Source organism: Kryptolebias marmoratus, linkage group LG7, assembly GCF_001649575.2.
Source record: "Kryptolebias marmoratus isolate JLee-2015 linkage group LG7, ASM164957v2, whole genome shotgun sequence".
NCBI classification, from domain to species: domain Eukaryota; kingdom Metazoa; phylum Chordata; class Actinopteri; order Cyprinodontiformes; family Rivulidae; genus Kryptolebias; species Kryptolebias marmoratus.
Window position 1 is genome coordinate 9,524,074 of NC_051436.1, and position 22,761 is coordinate 9,546,834.

At 37.7% G+C, this 22,761-nt stretch overlaps 1 protein-coding gene across 5 annotated transcripts in view; it reads left to right on the plus strand.

Annotated features, from left to right (window-relative positions):
* Positions 1-22,246, plus strand: part of elavl2 (ELAV like neuron-specific RNA binding protein 2) — a 221,214-nt gene extending 198,968 nt beyond the window's left edge. For 3 of the 5 annotated variants that reach the window (XM_037976428.1, XM_017414443.3, XM_017414444.3), the window contains 7 exons: positions 1,886-1,976; positions 3,001-3,244; positions 11,927-12,030; positions 14,730-14,883; positions 16,930-17,155; positions 17,672-17,710; positions 19,577-22,246. In XM_037976428.1, the coding sequence (XP_037832356.1) occupies positions 1,886-1,976; positions 3,001-3,244; positions 11,927-12,030; positions 14,730-14,883; positions 16,930-17,155; positions 17,672-17,710; positions 19,577-19,907 (1,189 nt within the window). In that variant the 3' untranslated portion in view covers positions 19,908-22,246. Of the gene's footprint in view, positions 1-1,885; positions 1,977-3,000; positions 3,245-11,926; positions 12,031-12,607; positions 13,200-14,729; positions 14,884-16,929; positions 17,156-17,671; positions 17,711-19,576 lie in introns of those variants that run through there. The other 2 variants (XM_037976429.1, XM_017414445.2) reach the window with 2 other exon arrangements.
* Positions 22,247-22,761: the final 515 nt, after the last annotated feature.

Sequence of the window (22,761 nt, forward strand, 5' to 3'; positions counted from 1 at the left end):
TAGCAGTGTGATAGTGTTACTGTAAATATGTCAATCATGTATACCCTGCCATCATTGCACTACCTGTCTTAAGTTTCACTGAATGGTTAAGATTTGTTTTTGGTTTGTGTTTAAAGCTTTTAATTTAGAACTTGGCTGCTGTGATGAACCCATTTCCCTCAGAGGATCTATTCTATCACAGGGCTATTCAGTAAAGTTCTGCTTTCTGTTCATTTGATTGCAATTAATTAAACAATTCATATTATTCATGGATGGATGGATGGTTAGATGTATTGAGAGATTTATTTATTTTTTAACAACTTTTTCTTTAGATCCAATAACTCATCTCTTTACATAACTCTGAACTGCTGAGGTAATAATAATGGACACTCACGCAGCAGTGAGTTAATCTGACTTCTGATTAGCTGTTCAGAAGAATCCAATCTGTTCACTAAACGAATCAGTAACGGTTCTGTGTTCAGACTTTTCTCCTCCATGGTTCTGCTTTGAGTTTTATTTTTATTTTTGCAACACCAGCTCTGCTCTAATTACAAACTTCTCCTCCCGTCCACCATTGTTGTCTTTAACTCTATTCAGTTGTTGTCTGAAACTAGGCTTTCTGGCAGTTCAGCATGTTTCGAACTGTAACTCTAGAAGGATTATTGGAGGTTTCAGTGGCGTTGGGCTTTCTCATGTAACAGAGAGGATTGTGCAGAGATTGTCCTCAGGATTAAAACTGTGGGTTAATGTTTTTCACATGTTGGCAAAAATATTACTGTAGTACGAGCAAACCATCAGGATTCAACTGTTCCAACATATAACTTATATATGTAGAACAGTGAGGTTATCAGCTGCACACTTGACATGCTGAAATAAATTGTGATATGAGAGAGAAACTACAACTCTGAGGACTAGACTATCATACATATTTAGACAAATAACACTGCACAAACTGATTAAAACAAGTTTTTATTTTTGCTTTTAACAGTTAAAATTTGACAAAAACCGTTAGTAATCAGAATCACACAATGTACAGATGAATCATCAGATGGTAATAGAATTTTGGGGCATTTTTAAAATTGAGTTTAATTCCATTTAAGGGTCAGTTGTCAGCGTAATTTACAGGCAGACTAGTCTCCTCACGTTAGGCTTTAATTTGTATGTGTATTTGTGTTGATCTTTAATGGTCCATCTAAACATTGGATGATAAACACGGGTAGTCATGGTGTCACCCCTGTGTGGAGCCTAATTTAACACAGGCGTGTATGCAAGCTTTACCTTTACAAGTGTTCAGCTGAGATTCTAATTTTTGTTTTTAGTTATTTGAATAGTGATGGAAATAGATTTTTGTCTATTGGCTGGCCTTTTGAAATGACTATTAGTCAGTTCAGTAGTATGATTAAATAATAAACAGGTTTTTTTTTTTTTGCTTTTGAGTCATTTTCATTTTGAGTCCTAGTTTTCTTTTTGCTTCATGATCTCTGAACTCTGCTTCTGCGTCTCATGATTTATTGGTTTATCTGCTACTTTCCTCCTTTATGCCTGGACAACATGCCTTTTGTAAATTCAGTATTTGTGCTCATTCTGGATGTGAGCAGAGCAGCAGCAAGCTGAGTTTTGCTCTTCTGTTTCAGCGTGTCATCGTGTCACCAATCCTTATTTATTTCCCCCGCTGTTGTTTTGGCTTGGATCAATTTTCAGCTGAACTCTCTATAGATGAATTTTGACCAAGTGAAACATTGCTGTTTGGTTCTTTCTTGTTTCAGCCGATCTGTATGGACAACCAAAAAAAAAAATAAATAAAAAGTTCTTCTCATCCCCCACCAATCACATGTGATCATCTCTGACTGTTGCTTTTTTTGCTTGTTGATCTAACATGAAGTACTTTCTGTGTCCACATTTACAGACGGCAACTCCAAACTAACATGGCAGTCAGACTGTGCGATGTGGCTTCTCTGCTTAGAAGTGGTTCGTGGGCGCCTGAGCCTTGGACTGGGGTCTGTGGCACTTCTTTTTTGTTGTTAAATCATTTGGCCTGAAGGCCTGCCTTTGTCTCAGCACTCAGTCCATACCAATGATCTGTACAAACTGTCGTAATTCAGTTCAGTTTAACTGAGTCACTTTTCGAATTTGGGAATTCCCACATTTTTGGGCTTCATAGGAAAAGCTCAAAGTGGTCTTAAACTCTGCTCCTGTTCATATCTCATACAAATCTTTTCTTTCAATTTATGCTCTATTGCTTTGTGTGCACAAACTAGCTAAAATGTGAATAATTTGGCCTGTTGTCACTGATCTGTTTTCTGCACATGGTGAATGTGATGATTAAGGATGACTCTTCATACATTGTTGCTGGTTGCTTTAAGTGGTTTAAATCTCGAAAGCTTGTTATCTGATGTTAGTGCACTGACGGCTGCAGGCTTGGCATATCCAGAAATTTCACTTAGGTAGCTGCATTAAATTTTTTAACTGAGCTACAACAAAAACAACGCAACTTTGCCATTTTAAATGTTATCCGTGCTTTATTTCTTTGTTCAGTGTCTGTCTTCAAAGGAATAAAAGTAGTGATCGTAAAATAAGAACCACAGATGAATTTCTTTTTTTTTTTTTTTTTTAAAGCTCAACCTTAAACTTGAATGATGTTTGTAAACTAACCTCATTTGATTTATTTTATTTATATATTAAAGTCACTTACACATTTGAGACCGTTTTTGGACAAAACATTGACATTCACAGCATTGCAACATCCTCGTTTTAAACATTGAATTCCCTATAACGTTAATACTCAGTTATGATTTTGTTCAATGTCAATTTGACTTTGTGCTTTGGATACGTTTAAAACTTGTCTTTTTTGTCCTGAACAATTCAAACATCCAAAATCGCCAGAAGTCATTCCAGCGAAACAAAGTTTCAATGTGTGAAGAGTCCTTTTTTTTTTTTTTTTTTGACTGTTAATATTTTGGTGGTTTTCCATCAACGTACATGTAGTTTTAACATTTTTTTTCTTTCTTTTTGTTTCTTTAGCAGGTAATTGCTACCATGGAAACACAGCTGTCCAATGGGCCAACTTGCAACAATACGAGCAACGGTCCTTCATCAATTTCAAACAACTGCTCCTCGCCTGTAGAGTCGGGGAGCATAGAGGACAGTAAAACTAACTTGATAGTCAACTATCTGCCTCAGAACATGACCCAGGAAGAGCTGAAGAGTTTGTTTGGGAGCATCGGAGAGATTGAGTCCTGTAAACTTGTCCGAGATAAAATAACAGGTAACTCGACTGTTTTCATTGCTGTGTAATGGCACGAGCGGTCCTGATCATTTTTGCTGCACAGATTGAACTCAAATTGTTGAGTCTTTGTATTATTATTGTTCACACTAAAAGCTTCATGTTGCATGCACAGTGTTTTTTGTTTGCGTGTTAAAATTATATAATGGACTGCTGAAAATCATCCAACTTTGCTAAATCTAATTATGGACAGTTGGCAAACTAAGCTATAAAATTGCCATCTTCTACCAATTATTTAGCTTATCGGGCAGGAACATATGGGTTGATATTAGGTGCTATAAACACAGATTCTATAAATAAGATTGTTGTGTTACTGGCTTCTCAAAAGAAGCTGCCTATGTTGAAAAATATTTCATGCATTAGGCTTGGTATTCAACTCGTAAAGGAGCTCAGGTTGCTTTTAATGGGGGGGGGTACATTCTGCAGAGGGTGTTACTGATTCTGTGTGACACGAGCACGGTGATAACAGCTAAGGCTGCTGGATTTTAACTGCTTGCCGTTTTGGTCAAGGTTACTCAGACCTTCATGCTCTGTGGAGACGCTCCCGAGTCAAAAGCGTCTTTTCCTTCTGCTGAAACATCAACAGTCAGAGGAAGCAGATTGTTTCAGTGAGAGACTGGAGGACAACGGGTGTTTACTCAGTGTGACTGCAGATAATTGTTTGACTCCAGCGTCGTCACCTTCAACAAAATAACATGGAGGATGTGCGTCCAACTACAGCTAGCCGTTTAATATTCATGGCAAATTTTTCACCAGGCTTATTAGGGGTGCAATGGTACCCAAATATCACTGCTTGGTATGCACTGTTTTGAAGCCAGAGTTGGGTGTTTTATTAAGAGAAACAAGTGTGTGTGTGTGGGGGGGGTTACGTTGCATGCCGGTAGGTACATATAGGTATAGTATAGCTTGTACTTGCTTAGCTGGTATGATTTGGTGGCTAAAATACTGACAAGAGAAAACTTGGTCATGTGGTTCTGTTACTTTGAACGTGTGCTGAGAATCTCTGCTTTTGACAACAGATTAGTTGCATGTCTGCTGTTCTGGAAACTCCTCAGACATTTGTTAAAAATCCGACCCAGTTGTTTATAAGGGACTGTTTGAAAGCTACAGGCAGCTTGGTTTGGACTTTACTTTTGTTTTCTTGTGCCGTTTATGTTCAGGTGATTTGGTTTCAAGTGAGTAATTAAGTTCAGGGTGGAGCCAGCTGTATACCCCATTACTGTTGAACAATGCTGACATAAAGCTTTTGTTTAGCAGTCGACCACTATGAGTTGAGTATGCCCGTTTTTAAATATCATGGCAGACGATGGCCAATACTTTTGTTTTTCCTTCTTTTTTTGGTCAGTGTGGGGTTTACATTTCACAAAATATAACAAAAATTGCTGAACTTAAATGTATATTTAACAACCCTTAGAATAACATGCACATTTAAAATAAAAGAGCATTCTCACTTTTTAAACTACATTGTGGGCATAGTGAGCAGGTTGTAACAACTGCTGCGTCTTCATTTTCCTACTTAATAATTTAGTATACATGGCCAATTGCCTTTTGTAAAAGTGATCAATATTGACAGATTAAAATCTCAGCTGATTAATCGGTCCATCTGGTATTTGTTGCACCTTTCACCATCACTATAGTTGAGTAAAAAGCTGTAATTTTTATTTATTTTTTGTGGTCTCCATGTGCTACATTTAAAGTTGTAGTGGGATGTAGAGTTATCTAAGTAAACATTCTGCATGTTTTCAGGTTTAAAAGGCTGTATTTGTTTGGTATGTGTTAATTCTGATCTGAAAAGCCCATACCAAAACCTTTGGTACTTATACATGTACTGTTGCTCAGAAGTCTTCCTACTGTTCTGCTGGTGACTTTTAGTATGTTAAATGCTCAAAGTTAACTTTATCTCCATGCCTCTGTCTCAGCTGTAGTGGCTTTATTATTATATAGAAACGTAAAGAAAGGAAGACGTGTGAAAGGTTGTGGAGAGGAGAGGCCGAGGGTCTTGTTTTGCATGCAGGCTTGATGAAAATTGTCGAGTATTGTACTCCAGCACGGTTTAAATGCCGCTGTGTAGCCATTCGCCCGGGAAATGTTTGATTGTGTGAAATGGGTTGAGCTGAATTGAGAGGTGATAATTTTTCAAAATCAGTGTTGAACACTCTGATTAGTCACAAAGCAGCCGTGATACTCAGCATATTTATACAAAAAAAAAAAGGAAAAAAGTGTGAAAGTAACCCTGAAAATAACTTGTGGGCAGAGAACTAAATTAAATAAGTTGTTTGAAATCAGCACGTCCTTTAGTGGGGGAAAATATAAAGCACTGCATACACTGTAACACCTGATCACCTGCAGGTAAACTGGATCTGTACAGGAAATAAACTAATTACCAGGAAGCAAAGATTTTTTCCAAACCCCAAATGTTTAACACTTTGAAATTAAGCTTTAAGTGTTAAAAACATGTTAAAACTATATCGTATTCTGTTTTTGCTCGAGTCTTGGGCTGCAAGTCTAATCAAATCACGAGCAAGGATTAAAATTCAAGTGTGATGTTGTAAAACCAATTTAACCCTGTTCAAAAGAGCGCTCGTCTCAGAACCTTTTCAGATCCGCTCTGGCCAAAGAAATTAACAGGCAGTTTTAATATTTAGATTTTTATCAAAATCATTAAATGGGTGCGCTCACAAATCTAACTCTTCAAGTATTAAAGTTTGTCTATCCGCAGCAATGAAAGTTCCTAAACGTGAAATTAAATGTGGAAATTTTCTGATTTCTTTTTAAATTTGTGTTTGGACACTCAGCGTTGTTTACAAATGTCATTTTCAAAACCAGATTTTTTCTTTTAATATAACTATTTATATTGGCATTTATATAATTTAAATATAACAAGCATTTAAACTGTAAGCTAGGTATTTTTATGCTATTATCCTCGGTCCTGTACCGTCTGAAATAACTTTGTCATGAATGTCCAGCTTTTCTTTACTAATAAATGCTTTACAGTCAGGGTTCTGCAGCCTTCATGCAGCTAAAGCTTTCAACTAAAGTTGCAGCTGGATTTAGTTTGTAAATTTAAAACAAAATTAGCTTTTTGTTTAACAAAAGGAACATTCAGTAGAATCTATAAATGTGTTTGCTTAAATGTGAACTTGCAGTGCTTTAATCAAAAGAATGCAAAAAATGTAAAGATTTCCTTGGAAAGATAGATAGGCCACAGTTTAAAACGGACATTAAAACAAGCTGTTTAAAAGTAATCGTCACAAAGTATGAAATCGAGCACAAAAAAAGCTTTTTCTAACTTGACCACATGGTGCAGTTTGACGCTGTTCAGTAGTTTTCTAGCTCAATTAAACGCAATTCTGAAAAGCGAGTCCACGCTCCAGAATCTGCACGTGCATGCTGAAGTCACGATTGAAGGTGTAGGAGCACATAAGTTTATACTTCTATGGCAAGCCGTTTTAACATAAATTTGGTTTCGTCTGACTATCCATAATTACATTCTAGATATCTAAAAATGCATTTTGACTAGACAACACTACATTTTGATTATCCGGAATGGTAATTTAAGATATCTGTATTTACATTATGACTAGTAATAATAATAATTCAAGATATAATTCAAGTCACCAGATTTGTCATTTGACGGGTCACACATCAATTCAAGATATCTTAAACGTAATTATGACTAGTCAGAATTACAATTTTAGATATCTGAAGCCAGACATTGCGTGTAAGCCCCTCTTTGGTTCTAATGAGCTGTCCGAACAATTGCCTGAACAATGGCGCTGGCAGTTTTGGACAAAATTGTAAGAAAGTGTCACAATATAGAAAGAGCTCTTCAGTATGGGATATGCGGAGAACGCGAAAATCGTGTACTTGAAGAATGCTTAAGAAATTTGCAAAGAATTTCTGATTTACTTTCTGCCGACACACACAATGCCCTGAAAAACGGCTTGGAGGAACTGAAAGTCTCCTTGTTGCAGAGAATAAATTATCGGAATTTCTTAATTCGTGTCGAGCACGAGCTGCAGCGCTAAATACTGTGTTAAAAACACGAGTATTTGAGCCGGACTGACTTGAGCTGGACTGACCCGACATTGCTAACCAATAGCACAATCATAAAATGTCTTCACTGTCCGCCAAAATGCTACGTAGATTTATGACGTTTTGACTAGACAGAATACTAATTCGAGATATCAATGAAGTCATTCTGACTAGTCGAAATGTCAATTTAAGATATCTTAAATGGAAAAGCCGAATAATTTAAGATATCTCTAATTCAATTAGAGATATCTTAAAATGAATTTTGACTAGTCAAAATTACAATTCAAGATATCTTTAATTTAGTTTTGTCTAGTCGTTATTTGCTTTTAAGATATCTATAATTTAGTTTTCACTAGTCAAAATAACATTTCTCCTATCCAAAAATACATTTAAGATATCTTGAATTATGGAGTAATTCGAGATATCTTTAATTAGAATTATGACTAGTCAAAACTAAAATCAAGATATCTTGAATTTACTTTATGACTAGTCATAATTTAATTGAAGATATCTGAAATCTGTATTTCAGATAGTCAGTAATTCATTTAAGATATCTTGAATTGAAGTCTCCATTCAAGTCAATGGTAAATCTGACGTCATTTCGACTAGTCAGAATGTAATTAGAGATATCTCAAATATGTATTTTGTCTAGTCGAAATATAATTGGAGATATCTTAAATCGCTAAAACGTCTAGTCGTAAAACAATTTGAGATATCTGGAATGTAAGGGCGGTAAACCGAATTTATGTTAAAACGGCTTGCCATAATACTTCCTCCTACTCCTTTCAGACACAGTTACTGTTAAAATGTTTTATTTGGAATGTGACACCATTATATAAACAGTGTACTGTATACATTTTATTTTTACACTTGAAAATAAACTGTTCAGACATACCTACATTAGGCTGGCTGTAGTCTGAGGTAAACAAATGTGACTTTGGCTGTTTCCACAGGTAAACAAACCCACATGGTAGCTGGCATCTGCTCACAAAGTTAGCTAACAAAGTTTTTATTTAAGAATGCAAACTACAGATATGAAGGAACAATATTGTGTGGATTTTCCTAATGAAATTTTTTCAGATTTTCGTCACTTTGCAATGAGCACCTCTTTAACAAGGTCCACATATCAGCCTTCTGAATAGAAGGTTTTTAGATTTTAAGTTTCTTTTGAGTAAAGTTTGTTTTTTTAACTAGGACTTGGTAGCGCACAAAAAACTGCCAGCCAGTTTTGAATAAGAATTACAGAAAAATTTTTTCCCCTTTCACTGTTCATATTGAGTCATAGATAAGAGTGGCACAAACATTTTCAGTGAAGCAGAACTGATGAAACTCAGTTTCACTGCTAATTTCATTTGAAGTAATGTTTAAGGAAATGAGGTGTGATTAATGCTCTCAAGCTAGAAAAAATGCAAATGTTTTGAGTAAGTTTCCGACCTGTTTAAAGTCCAGTTTTAATCAAATTTAATTCCATAAAAATGATATTGACGATCACTGTTGCAGACATTTACAGCCTGTTTAATTCAGCGTGGATTGATCATAAATTTATGGTCAGCTTCACTTATAATCAGCCTCTAACCAACATTATTATATATTTAACAGATAAAGGAAGATTTTTTAAAATTCCTTTTCAACTTGACTTGAATTAGGTTGGGGAAAAATTACATCCTTAATATTATTCAAAGCCTCGGTTATTTCTTTGGAATGGTGCTCTGATTTCTCAGCTCTACGTAAACCCCCCTTTTTCCCTCCGGACTGTATTGCTTTTGTCTCTTCCTTGGCCCTTTGGCGATGGATTTAAGCCAGCCTACATCAGTATACGGTTGCTACATCAGATGTTTAGTAATCACCAGAGATATATGCGCTTCCTTTTCGCTTTAAATGTTCATGCTTTGGCCGCTGCTGCAGAAAAAGGCTTAGTCTTTTCCTCCCACTATGGGCATCACCAGCGCTCAATTGGAATATGGGTGTTGCTGTTCGGAAGTGGATCTCAGCAAGTCTTTGTTTTTAAATAACAGCTAAAAGTGAGCAAGTTTTTTTTTAAATGCCTCTCTGTTTTAAAATGTATAATTGTTAGGTTCCATAAGACATCAGTACAGTAAGGTAGTCCTATACACAGTGGGTGTTTTGCCCCCCAGGCTTCAGTGAACGTGTCATTTCACAACTCATTTTAAATGCTCGACTGATGGCTATTTTTGGTCGAGCTCTGCAAGGTGAAATTGAGTTCATGAACTTTACATGATCACTAGAACAACTCGTAGTAATGGAGTCTAAGACAGAATGCTGTAAACGTTCATGTTAAGGTAGAGAGGAAAACTGGCCTAAATTCAGTGTTTAATACAGTGTCTCTAGTTTGGATGCCTGAAGCATTAGATTTAATGTTGAAACTTTCGGTTCTGCACGTACAAGTCAAATTGTTTGTTTCAAAAGGGCAAAAAGTCAATTTTGAAGTCTATTACTTAAAATGTTTCAATGTTAACATTGAACATTGAGAAGATGCAAAAATTGTCCTGTCTTTTTCGCTAATGTTTTGAACCAAAGTTTTAGATTCTTTTTATTGGAATCACAACACAATTTACCTCCACTAATAAATTCTCAAATTCCTCGTCTGCAGCTGCCGTTGATCAGTGAAAGAAGCAACAGTTTAGTATCAAGGACATTTTAATTGTGTAGGTTTAAATATTAAATGTATTTTTCTTTTTGAGCACTTTAGTCCCAATGCATTTACCCGTTAGAATAACTTTGATTTCAGTTTGAAGCAGGTTTTGATTAACTTTGATTGTAATAAATCTTATTTACACAATTTATTTTTTGTTTGCCAAATGCATAAATGCAATAATCAAATGTGTTTGATAAAAAGAACCAGTTTAGAAAACAAAAGCACGCCAATACAAAAAACTGTCTTTATTGTAACTTTAAAATAAAGAACCAGTTTAGTAGTACATGTCCTGATTAGAGGGTAGTCTGTTTATTTATTTATTTTGACTGACTGGAGCAGTTTAACACTATAATGCAGCCAGTCAACAGTTCAGCTGGAGAGATTTGTTTGATTGCTGATTTTTATGTCAACGTTTCTCAATCTCTCACAGATATACAGCTGCTGTTAAGGTTTTCTGACCAGGCTGCTGATATGAAATCAGAAATCGTCCCATGTACATTCCCAGGATAAAAAAGTTGCTAACCTGTTGACAATCTTTTAGTTTCTTGAAATGTAAAAAGAGAAAAGGTCTTGAAAGAGGTTGTCTAATCTTCAGCTGCTCTGTAGTTTACCTCCCCTCAATCAGTCTTGTTACCTTGTCAGAAAACTTAACAATATTGGAGTATACTTTGGCAAAACGGTGACAGCTGATCCATACAGGATGGTTCACAATGGGAGATGTGGAGTTTAAAATCCAGCTGCAGATGAACTTCTGGACACGTTTTGAGGGAATGAAGGTGTTCAAGATCAAGTCTGATTACTGATGAATACGTTTGTCTTCATGCTGATGGAAGGTGGTTGTCGTTATTTCAACGTTTGGCATTACAGCATTATATTAAAGTGGCTTTTCTCTATGCAGCTTTTAGCATGACTTCTACTAGAACATCTAAAACCAGGAGAATGTTAAACAATTTAACTAAACTGGTCAGAACTTTAATAATGGAGGCAGCAGGAATGGGTCAAACGGGCTGGATGAGAGTTTTGTTTCTGGGCTGCCTTCTGCTTGTTCAGGATGAGCTTGATGTTGTGACTGATTTGTCAGAAGAGTTTCTTTTTCCTGGCTTTGGTCATGAATGGTTATACCCAGAGTTATTTTAAAAATGCTTTAGTCCCTACAAAGATGCTACATTTGATATTTAAGGGCTTTTTTTTTACCTTTTGGCTTATCCGATGAACTGTAATCTGAGAGGGGGAAAATGACAGCTACACTTAATTTCCAAGTCCAAACTCTCAAAAGGGCAATTAAACAAGCTGAAATAAAGTGGAAGGAACTGTTAATGGATACCAATCACCCAACCTTAATTCTCAACCTACAATCATTTTGCAACCCATGTACAGTAAAACTGGCAGTGATTTTCAAATATTGTCAGATTTACATTCAGAATGTGAGTTCATCTTATATCACTCTGGAGTAAAATACTGGATGTCACTGGATTTGTTTCTGTTTTCTTTACAGCTGAGGCCTGAAAATTAAGACTATTATCAATAAAGCCTCCTTTATACAACTTTAGTTGGTGAACCTGACCAAATGTAGAACTGTAAAGAAACTGCTTTGGGCCGGAAGGGTGGAAGAAACTGTGTGCACAATTTGAACTGCATCAGGAGGGGAACAGTCTCATCTAATTTACTGTCGCTGATGAACTGATGTGACAGCAGAGCAGTTCGCTGTCATTTTTAATTTGGAATAGGTCAAAGAGCTGATTTAAGAGTTTCCACGGGTTTGAGCCAATTAGATATTTAAGAATGAACTGCTGACCTTTTTGTTTTCTTTTGTGAGTAGAAATGGCATTTTTAATTTCACAAATGCAATAAAGTTTTTTTTTTTTTTTTTTTTAAAAAAAGGTAATTCAGTTAACTGTAATCTTAGGCTTTGTTTTGACTTGTCCAGTCTTTACGCTTTGACTCTAAACATTTTTCTTACCTTGTTGTTGCAGGGCAGAGCCTAGGATACGGGTTTGTGAACTACGTGGACCCGAAAGATGCAGAAAAGGCAATCAACACTTTAAACGGCTTGAGACTTCAGACCAAAACCATCAAGGTAAGACGTCGTCTTGTAAGCGTTCAGAAAAGACTCTCCAGGTTGGAGCATAATGATGCTGAAGAGCAATGTGGGGTGGAAAAGGGAACCTATTGTTAATTTGGGCACAGACAGCTTTTCTCCCCCCCCCACCTCTCTTTTTCTTTGGGCCTCAAGTAGAGCAGAACTGTTTCTATGGTTTCGTGTGCTCTAGCTGTGCTGTATGCCTTTACAGGGAGGTGGCTGCCATTAGCATTCATCAGGCAATGTAGCACTCAATGTGCTGGTGGAAAAACTCATTTGCTTCATGTCGTGCTGCAGCATTGTAGATGGTAGACTTAAAGTTTTAAATGGGATATATATTTTTTTACCATTTTTCACAAGATGGACTGAAAACTTTCTGTAAGCAAAACACATTTGAATATGACCAGAATTCTGAGATGCCTGCTAGATTTTTATTCTTTTTTTTATTTGTCTTGTTTAACATTCAGATATTGTGCAGATGTGGCAAGTTGGGAGCCATATTGCTTCATTTCCATGAGTCAAACGGGGCACATCGTTCTCACTCAGTTCATGCCCCTGAAACTAGGACAGGGTAACGTTTCTTTGTGTTACACATCTAAAGTTCCCTCGCTGCTCTCTGAAGTGCAAATAAACCGTAGTGAGCGAGAGGAGTACACTTTGCACATATTAGCATCAAATATAGTGTGAAGGTGAGGCTACGAAAGAGGCAGAGGTGATGGGGATGCAGTTTTCTGGATGTAAACAGAAAGCTTCAGCTCATTTTGACTTCAGGCTGTGTACATGTCAGATTAGTTATCAAACTGACTTCTTTCTGATCTGCAGACGCCAAAAAGAAAAACTCTGAAAACCCGAAGGTTAAGTCGCATCAGGTTGCAGCCATTAGATGGTTTACCTGCTTTGATTCCTGTTAACTCCTCCACAAAATCCAAAACGGTTCTCGCCACCCAAGCTCCAAATTTTAGACCGTATCGATTCTCCGCTTCTCATCGGATTAATGTCTGCATGACTGCAAATGGAGCGGCGCGCTAAGAAAAAATGAATCTGACTACTCAGGGGTGTAATGACGTATTGATCCACAATACATTTTTGCTTTTCTATTAGTCTGTTTATTGATAAGTGTGTTTGTGCTGCATTTTTATCTCACCCGCTGCCGGGAGGAGTGCCAAGTAAGTCCTGACTTTAACGACAGAAACAGATAAGATTAGTTTTAAGAGGCAGCCAAACTACTGTTTGTTTAAATTTATTTCTAAGAGCTGTCTAGACGAGCCTGATTCTGCAACTTTTCCTGCTTAAAGTTCATTCTTGTTGGTTGGTTAGTGAAGCTTTTTTCACTTGATCAGTAGGAAGCAGCTCAAATGTCACTGTTCAGTCAGGTAGTTGAGGACTTATTTATCCAAGTAAAACATGGATATTATAACTAGTTGTAAAAAAAACTAAATCTTCAATTTGGGGCATTTAAAGGTGCGCTCGGTTTGTTCAGTTATTATAAATGCTGGTTCTATTAACGCATGTCAAAAATCTTTGTGTAAAACCAATAAGTTACTAAATAATCACACGCAGCTGAAGGTGAAAAGGGAATGTTTTTGCCCATGTCTGTGTGCATTTGTTAGCAAAATAGCTATTAAACTATTGGACATATCTTAATGAAAGTCTCAAAGTAATCACCGAATGTGCATCAACAACTAATTACCTTTTTTTTTTCTTTTTTTTTTTTTTGGGTCAAACTCATTCAAGATGGCCGGCACAGCCATCTGACATTAGCCAAAACAAAAATGTTCCTACCTCAGTGAATTTCACAGATATAAAGCTAAAATTTGGTGTGGTAGTAGCGGAGTCGTTCCCAATACGTTCTCTAGGAGCGAATGCAGCTTGTGAGACGTCTTGACGCAAATGTGGTGAGATGGCACCTAATGTCATTTACAGGATTTGATCAAAGCGGCTTTAACTCGATCTCTTTTCATCATAAGATCTTTAGTTTAATAGTGTCATAAAAGGCTGCAGGTGATGAGCAGGGGAACACTAGACTTTTAATTTGTCTTATTTAGCGACTTCAGAGCAGTGGATCAGAATCTCTCGTTGCTCTGACAGCTTTGTGCAGTTTAAGTAGCTGGAGTGGTGGAAACAGCTGTGAATTCTGTTTGCAGTCAGCATTTATTAACAGAACAACCAGTGTTTGCAGATATTTTTGCTTGAGGAGTTGCACACTGTGTGTGTGTGTGTGTAAGCCCTGTGTCTGCTACATTTCACTAATTCTAATTTGTGCCAGAACTTTTATAGGCTTTTCTTGTTTGTGAGCTCTGGAATCCCACAGCTCAGAGTGAAAACAAACCTCTGCTTCAAGTTGGAAGAATTTAACATTTGGATTTGCTTCGAGATGCATTAGACTGCTGTAGCTATACTTGGTGTTTTTCCTTTTACTCACTGTTTAAATCATCGATGTATTCACTTGTGTTTGTCACTGAAAATTTGGCATATTAGAAGAAGTTACATTAAGGATTTTACAGGTGAATGTTCGCACTGGTTTACCTGAAGTGTCCATGTAAAGTAAATTCAGTTTGTCTGCTTAGTTTCTGCTGTAAATGGGTCACAGCCTAAACTCATGTTTGAATAAATGTAACATCAAAGTTGGCGATGGAGCTCAGTCAGAGACGTGTTCATTACCGTGTGTGGCACTCACGTAAACAGTCTCCTTCCAGGTTTCTTATGCACGCCCAAGCTCCGCCTCCATCAGAGACGCCAATCTGTACGTCAGCGGTTTGCCAAAAACCATGACGCAGAAGGAGCTCGAGCAGCTCTTCTCTCAGTATGGACGCATCATTACCTCACGGATTCTGGTGGACCAGGTGACCGGTGAGTAGAACATGACAGCCCCACCCCCCCTCGCACCCCCTCCTTCCTTTTATGTTTATCTATTTATTTTTGACTTTCACACTTCCCTCCCTCCTTTTTCCTCTGGGACTGCTGAACAAAATGACTCTGCCAAGGCTGAGAAATGTTTCAGAGGTGGCGATGTGAGGCGCCCAGAAACGCAATTTTCCACTAGAGGTGTTCATAAATATGCATCGATGGGTTATGAAAATGGGTGTAAAGTAGCAGCGCTTCCAAATTTCTTTCTCCATTTTTTTTTTTTTTTGGCACTGCATCTTTTTTCCTTTTTTTACTTCCCATCCCCAAGGTGTGCATGCATAAAATGAAATTACATTTAATTTTATGTTTTGCAGCATAAAATGAAATACAATTAAAATTAAAGCACCATGTCTGTCATCATGTGGAAGTGGAAACTTTATGTATGTGCTTTGTGCTGCTAAAACACACGACCCTTCTGACATTGAAGAGATTTCTAATTTCTGCACCACTTTCACAGAAAATGTGCTTTCAGGTTTCCTTCAGTGGAAATCTTCAAAAAAACCAACAGGATTTTTAACATGCTGTAGCTCACATACTAACAGTAACACCTGCAGCCAATTCACTGAATTTCCCTGAAATCATAAACTGCAAAATTAACCTAAATGATTATAAAATGTAAAGGCACAAGAGAAAAAAATGCACCCAAGTTGTATTTGAAGTGGAGAAAAAGCAGCAGTAAATATGGAGGCGAACAACATGGATGACTGGATAGATGCTAATAATTTGAAATAAACCATAAAATACAAAAACGGGCAGTTTGGTTACATTTATTTTGTCACCAGGTTGCTGTGTTTTGCAGATTTCTGCCCAGGTCCCTCTTAAAAATGAGATCTTCATCTCAACGGGGTTTACCTGGTTAAATAAAAAAAATAATGTAAATTGTTTAAGTTTTTATTTATTAACCAAAAACTGACACTTTGAAAATGGAAGCAAATTTTTAAATGTTGTTGGACCAAAACGTGTTTTTCCCCATAATTCAGTATTGGATAATAATCCATAGAAATGGGCATTTTAAGCAAAAACACTTTCTTAGCAATTACTCAATTATTCTTTGAGTATTGAACTTGACCGTCGTCCACCCATCAGCTGCCTCTCCAAACAGAAAGCCAACAATTCCTGCTTCTCAACACGTGCTTATTGTCCCTTTAATCATGAAGGCTAATTAATATAGGACAAGTGTCAGCCAGCTGCTTAAAAGCAGAGCTGTATTAAAAGTGCTTCAAGTAGAAAAGCACCCTTGGGTGAAACAGCTGACCCACCTCCCCAGCAGGTTTTTGTTATATTAAGGCATTACGCCATTCTGAAAGCAAAATAAATTCTGCATGTAATAAAAAGCAGCACTGAAATAACCCTGACTTTGTGTTCATTCTGACGAGGGCTAATTTCAGCAAACTGCTGTATGATTTAGGACTTCTGCCCACTTCGTGTTTTTGTTTAAAGACTGAATGAAAAAATAATCAAGTAATCATCCACACGGTTGGGATGGAACTTGTGAATTGCAGTCTGTTCGCAGAATTAGCAAGCCTCTGTTCCATCAGAGGGGCTTTTCAGTGGCAGAGGATACTTTTTGTGGCTTCATTTTCAGCGGATCAGCGAAGAGTGCGCCTAACACTCGGTGGGTTTGAGTGTAGAAGGATGGTTTGCTAAAATGGAGCCTCGTCTGAAAAAGCACTGTGGTTAGAGCACAACTTGTTGCATTACTGCCACTTTGTGGTTTTGTTAGTAGCATCTTACTGCTAGGTTCCTGTGGTAGTGATGGCGGGGAACGGCAGTCGCAATATTTCCTCAAATTTGTCCCTTTTTTAACGGTTTTCTAAATATTTGGACGTTACTTTATATATTATAAGGAATGGACTGGATGTCTAAAAGAATGACAATCAAAACAAAATTAAAAGAACCAAAAAAATGTGTATGTAACTTAAAACTGAGTTTTTTTTTTATTGTTGTTGTTGTTCAGCACAAGACAGATGTTGAATGTGCTCTCCCCAGGCGTCTCCAGGGGCGTCGGCTTCATTCGTTTCGACCGGCGAGTCGAGGCTGAGGAGGCCATCAAAGGTCTGAACTGTCAAAAGCCGCCCGGCGCCACCGAACCCATTACGGTGAAGTTTGCCAACAACCCGAGCCAGAAGACGAGCCAGGCCCTGCTGTCCCAGCTGTATCAGTCGCCCAATCGAAGGTACCCAGGACCCCTCGCACAGCAGGCACAGCGTTTCAGGTAAAAGGAGCCCGCCGAAACAGGAGCACATCAGAGCAGAGTCCCAACACCTCCCAATCTGCTTCACTCCATTCTCATGACCATTTCATGTTCTCCCAGCAGCCAGAATCAGAGCTCCTCCTCTGTCCGATACTGAGGCACAGATCAGGACATGAGTCATACTTTAAATGATTAATTCAAGACTGTTTTAAGAATGAACAACAAAGTGTAACTAAATCAGCTTTTTTTTTTCGTTTACTGATTGCCTTCAGTGATGTTCAGTTAGTTTGTTGTAATCTGCTGCTGAACCTTTTTTTATAGGAACTGAAAGTCTCCTGTTGGTTGTGTAGGTTGATTATTGAAAAACGAGAGCAGTCAGCAGGTTATTAAAGGCCAAAACAGTCGTGGGATTCACCCGAGTGCAGAAACTGACTTTATTATCAGAGCAATTACTCATCTCATGAAAACCATTCAATCTCAATAAAAAACACACACACACAATAAAAAACTTTCTTTTTTTTTTCTTGTTCTCTGAAGGTTGGACAACCTGCTGAACATGGCTTACGGAGTGAAAAGGTAAACTGAGATTCTTTTTTTTTTTTTTTTTCCTCCCTGAATTTTATAATCTGCTTTAATTAACCCTGAGGGAATCCTGACCTAATGAGCTTCATATATCGTTGCGTAGGTAGCGCTGCACAAGGTTGCTCTGATTCAACAAGAGATCGTTGATGAAATCTGAAGGGTTTCTGTAGATGAATATACACGGAGCTCTGTAGGAGTGAGGGGAACTGGGTGGTTTGGCTTCTCAGCAAGCAAAGATGTAAATATTCAGGAAGTGTGGTCGGAGCAGCTTTTGGTGCTCCTTTAAAGAAATCCTGACTGCTTCTAAAGATAACCAGCTGCTCCAACCACAAAGTTCAGGGATGACACATTATTAATTTAGCACTTGGTGAGCAAATATAAGGACATTTTTTTTTTGTTTCAGCAGTTTATTTTTACATAAATATGTGATTTGTTTACGATAATTAAACATTTGTAACTTAAAATGAAAGAGTTTGCTGACCTGACTCCAAACGGTGAAGTTTAGATGTTTTCTCAGCTCCATAATGTCTAACAAAAAGTTTAGTTGTCTTCAAACTGTCCAGCTAGACATGCCCACCTTATTTTAATTTTGAATACATGCTCTAAACTTATTAAAACAGGCGAAAAGGAACTGAGTGACACTGATGCTGACACATCTGCATCACAAAGGACTGAATTTTTACGTTCTTTGCTATTGCACAAAATTGCATCCCTACATTTTGAGCTCCATTTTTTTTTTTCTTCCCCCTCCTTACCTTGATCTATTATGGACAGCTCTGTCCTGTTTTAAACTTGGTTGCATCAGACATCTTTCAGGATTTGCCACAAGTATTGGTTTTGTCTAGTTTGTTTCCTGGAGTGTGATTGAAGTCCAGCTCTGTGAAAGCTCAAAGGGCCATCAGCGCCAACAATAGACCTGTGATTTCTTTTTGTGCCTTGCTTGTTTGGCGTACGTCTTCGTTGCCAAATGTCTCCGCGGGCCCTTGATGCTGGGAGCACACCTGTCACAGTGGATGTTCCCCGAGAGGCCAACTGGAGCGGCTAATCGGATGTGACACCTGCTGCAATAATTCATAGGCTTTCCAAGCACTCTGAATATTCTTTTTTTTTTTTTTTTTTTTTTTTAAACTACAAAACCACATTCACTAATGGCCATGGCTTTTCTGTGCGTCTTTATTCTGGTGTTGGCAAGAACTCTTAACATTAGTATGGTATTTATTTCCAATTATGGCTTGCTGCCACTGGTTCCAGGGGAAATTATCCAATGCTGTAGGAGTTTAAGCTCTAAAAGCTGCTGTAGTTTTCAAAAAGTGCACAAAGCTTGTATTTAAAAAAAAAAAGAAGCTGCTTCTTGTGGCTTTTTTTGTTTTCACTAAAAAGAGGCAAATCCTATCTGCTGCTTTAGGAAGTAATTCCTGAAAGAAACGAGGAGCCTTCGTATCACCCGCCACCTTCCATGCCAGAGTTTTAAACCAAAATTAGGAGAAGCGATGGAATTCTCAGTGTTAAACCTTGAAAATAACGCTTCGCAAGATCTCCTGCGATGTGTTGGGGATGACTCGGCTGCTACCACACCCGATTTTAGCTCTGTGTCTGTAAAACGGAGTTACAGCTACTTTTGCGTTTGCCAAGGTTGACTAGCTATGGCGACCATCTTGAAGTGGGTTCTCAGTTATCGTCTTCCTTCGTCAGCGGGCGATAAAGACTGGCGCCAACACTAAAACCCTTTGGTCCGGGATGAAGCCCGTGTCCGGTCAATCCCTGGAGAGTCTCGACAGATTTTATGAAGCGCCGTGGCTCCATCTCGTCTCATAAAGAGGCCTTTTAGCGCTCATTTTGGCGTCTGTTTGTGTTTTACAGCCGGTTCTCCCCTATGGCCATTGACGGGGTGACCAGTTTGGCTGGCATCAACATCCCGGGACACGCCAGCACTGGCTGGTGCATCTTCGTCTACAACCTGGCTCCGGACGCAGACGAGAGCATCCTCTGGCAGATGTTTGGCCCGTTCGGCGCCGTCACAAACGTCAAGGTCATTCGCGACTTCAACACAAACAAGTGCAAAGGATTCGGTTTTGTCACAATGACTAATTACGACGAGGCCGCTGTGGCCATCGCCAGTCTGAACGGATACCGCCTCGGGGACAGAGTTCTGCAAGTGTCGTTCAAAACCAACAAAACACACAAAGCCTAAAACCCACTGAGATTGTTTGTAGAAAACTCACCAGAATCGGTTAACGGAAGCGTACCGACCATAACTTTCTACATTAGTAAAACAGCTTTGTAATCAGTATTTAGCGCCCAAAAATGTGATTTTTTTTTTTTTTTTTTTTTTCTTTTATTTCTTTCAGTTTCCTTCATTGCTACTCTTTGGATCTTTTCATTCTAGTTTAAACAAAAAAAAAATCCTGCAGGTTTTAGAGCCTGTGTTGTTGAGTCTTTGCTGTCTCCACAGATGGACCATCTATAATGTTACTCTAGGTTTATTTATTTTCTTTTAAATTCATTTGTTGCACATTACTTTAAAAACAGTAAGTCTTGTAAGATTCCGTGTTGTGATTTTCTTTGTATTTCTGTGTCCTGATTTGTGCGTTTTAGCTTTGAGTGGTTAGCGGGTACTTCCTTTTTGAGCCGTTTTTGTTCCGTTAGCTTCTTGTAATAAGTTGGTAATTGGTTGGCTGCATAATGTTGCTTATTGTAAACTTAACAGAGAAAAAGACAAAAAAAAAATTCCTAAAGCAGTACCTTGCCAAAGAGCTAAGAACCTCTTTGATGTGGGTTTAAAAAAGCATCTATTTTTATAAAAAGAAAAATTTGGAGAAACTTTTTACTGGACCTGGAACAAAAATATTTTGACTTGGATACTTTGAGAAATATCTTCATATAACACCTTGTGAGCTTTTGAACTTTAAAAAGAGAGTTTGCATTGGTTGACATTTCTGGAGAGATTTATGATGTAAAAGATACCTTTTGAGATCTTTGTATTATCTTTAGATTACAGAATCAGTGCCAGTGCTGGTTTCATTTGTAAAATCATCTGTAGGTCCTCCTCCTCCATGCCGGCCGTCCCGTCGACTATTAACTCGCTTTAAGATTCGATTTGCAAAACGGACAAAAATAAAAGGTTTATTTGCAAAAAAAAGGTTTAAAAAAAACAAACAACCAAACCTGTGCATGCAAAATTCCAACAGAGATCTTAAAAGGTTATTTGGGGGATTGAAATCAGTTCTTCCTTTAGGATTCCCTTCAGATGGAGTTCATGGTGTTCTGTGGTGTACTTACGATATCATTAGACTGATTTTGTCTTAATATCAACCATTAAAGGTTTTTACATACTTTGTATGAACGAATGAGGACAAGCTGATAAAGGCAGCCGCGTTACAAAAAAAAATGTCAGAATCAGATGACTTCTGAGCTTTGAGCTGTGTAAATAGATCTTATTTTATGTTGTATTAAGCAGACTTCTTTTGGTTCTAGTTTAGACTTCATTGGAAAGTGTGACACATTTCTTTTAGGTTTTTTTTTTCTCTCACGAAGTAAGTAAGATAATTTCCTGATTTGAGCTTTGACTTTTGGTTTTCTTAGTTGGGAAACTTTTTGTTTTTTGAACTAGCATAACAGTGCATTAAATATGTTGGTTGTTTGGTCTGTAGATAAGTCTTGCTTCTTTAAAAAAAAAGTACTATAGACATTTTTGTTTTTTTTATATATATATAAACATTATAGATATATATATATTTATGTGGTAAAGAATGGATATAAACCACAGTTTTGAACTACTTTACTTTTTTCATACTCATATAAATATATATAAACGTAATGCATATAACCTGTCTTTAAAATCGTTTTAAAAAAAAACAACAAAAAACAAGGTGTATATTGCTTTATTCTCTTCGGGGAAGGACAGTGAAGCAGTTGCATTAACAGAATTGGTTGTAAAAGTTTGTCAAACACGGAGATGAATCTCGGCCAAACAAGCGGAGCCTCTTTTTAGATGCACTGAAAACTGAACCTGCATCCGGCTTTTCAACCTGGTCCTGGTCATGCTTCCCCCGAAACGAGCAGTGTGCTATGCATTCTAGAGTTCTTTGCAACTGCTTTTCCTTTATCTACTCCCTCTTTGTGTTTAATTGTAAAAGTTAAACTTTAAGTCGAGATGAGTTGTGACACTTGCTGCTGTGAGGGGAAGAGAGGGCACATTTTTCATGCCTGACCGGTCATCGTTGGATAGTTTTTTCTTTTCCTTTTTCTTTTTGTAACCTCTTTAATGATGATTTTTTTTTTTTTTTTTGGGGCAAATTGTGCTGATGGTCCGGCATGAATAAATGTTCTCTCCGAACCCCTCGTAATCTCCATTCTTAATGGGAATAATTATTTATTTGAAGTTGTATAGTCTGACTTGGTTTCACAGCATTTTTGGAATAGAATCTTTTTGTTGACTATTTAAGAGGATGTACATGTTCTTTACTTTGTGTTTGGATACTTTGGATTTTTTCAATGTTCAGTACATCAATAAATAAGTTTGAAGGGCAATCGAGCTCACGAGATTGTTCATTTTAAAGCGAGAAATGATGGTTCTACTAAATTTACATGTGATCATGTTCTTTAGTTCTGGTTATCAGTGTTTGACCGTCTTAAATTATAGAAATTCACAAATTACAGGCTTTTTTTTTTAAACAATGAAACATCCAAGCTTAGCTCTTCTGATCTTATCCTTGATTTGGGTTCAGGAAAGCAGTGCCTCATACGTTACCATGGAGATTTATTCTCTGACGCAGCCTAACTGAACCTCACTAAATATACTAAACAGAGTGTATATCCTGCGCTTGGAGTACCACAAGGCTAAGGTTATCAACTCTGCTTTTTGATGTTGGATTTGTGCACGAACATGCAGCCAAGTGTGAAGCAACAAGGACGAGACCGTGGTTCTCCCTCCGGGTCGAGGGAGGTGGAGGGTCTTTACCTCAACTGGAGTTTCTGGAGTCTCGTTCGTGAGTCGAGGTTAGATGGAGCAACGAGTCGGAGCCTCATCCGCAGTAATGCTGTTG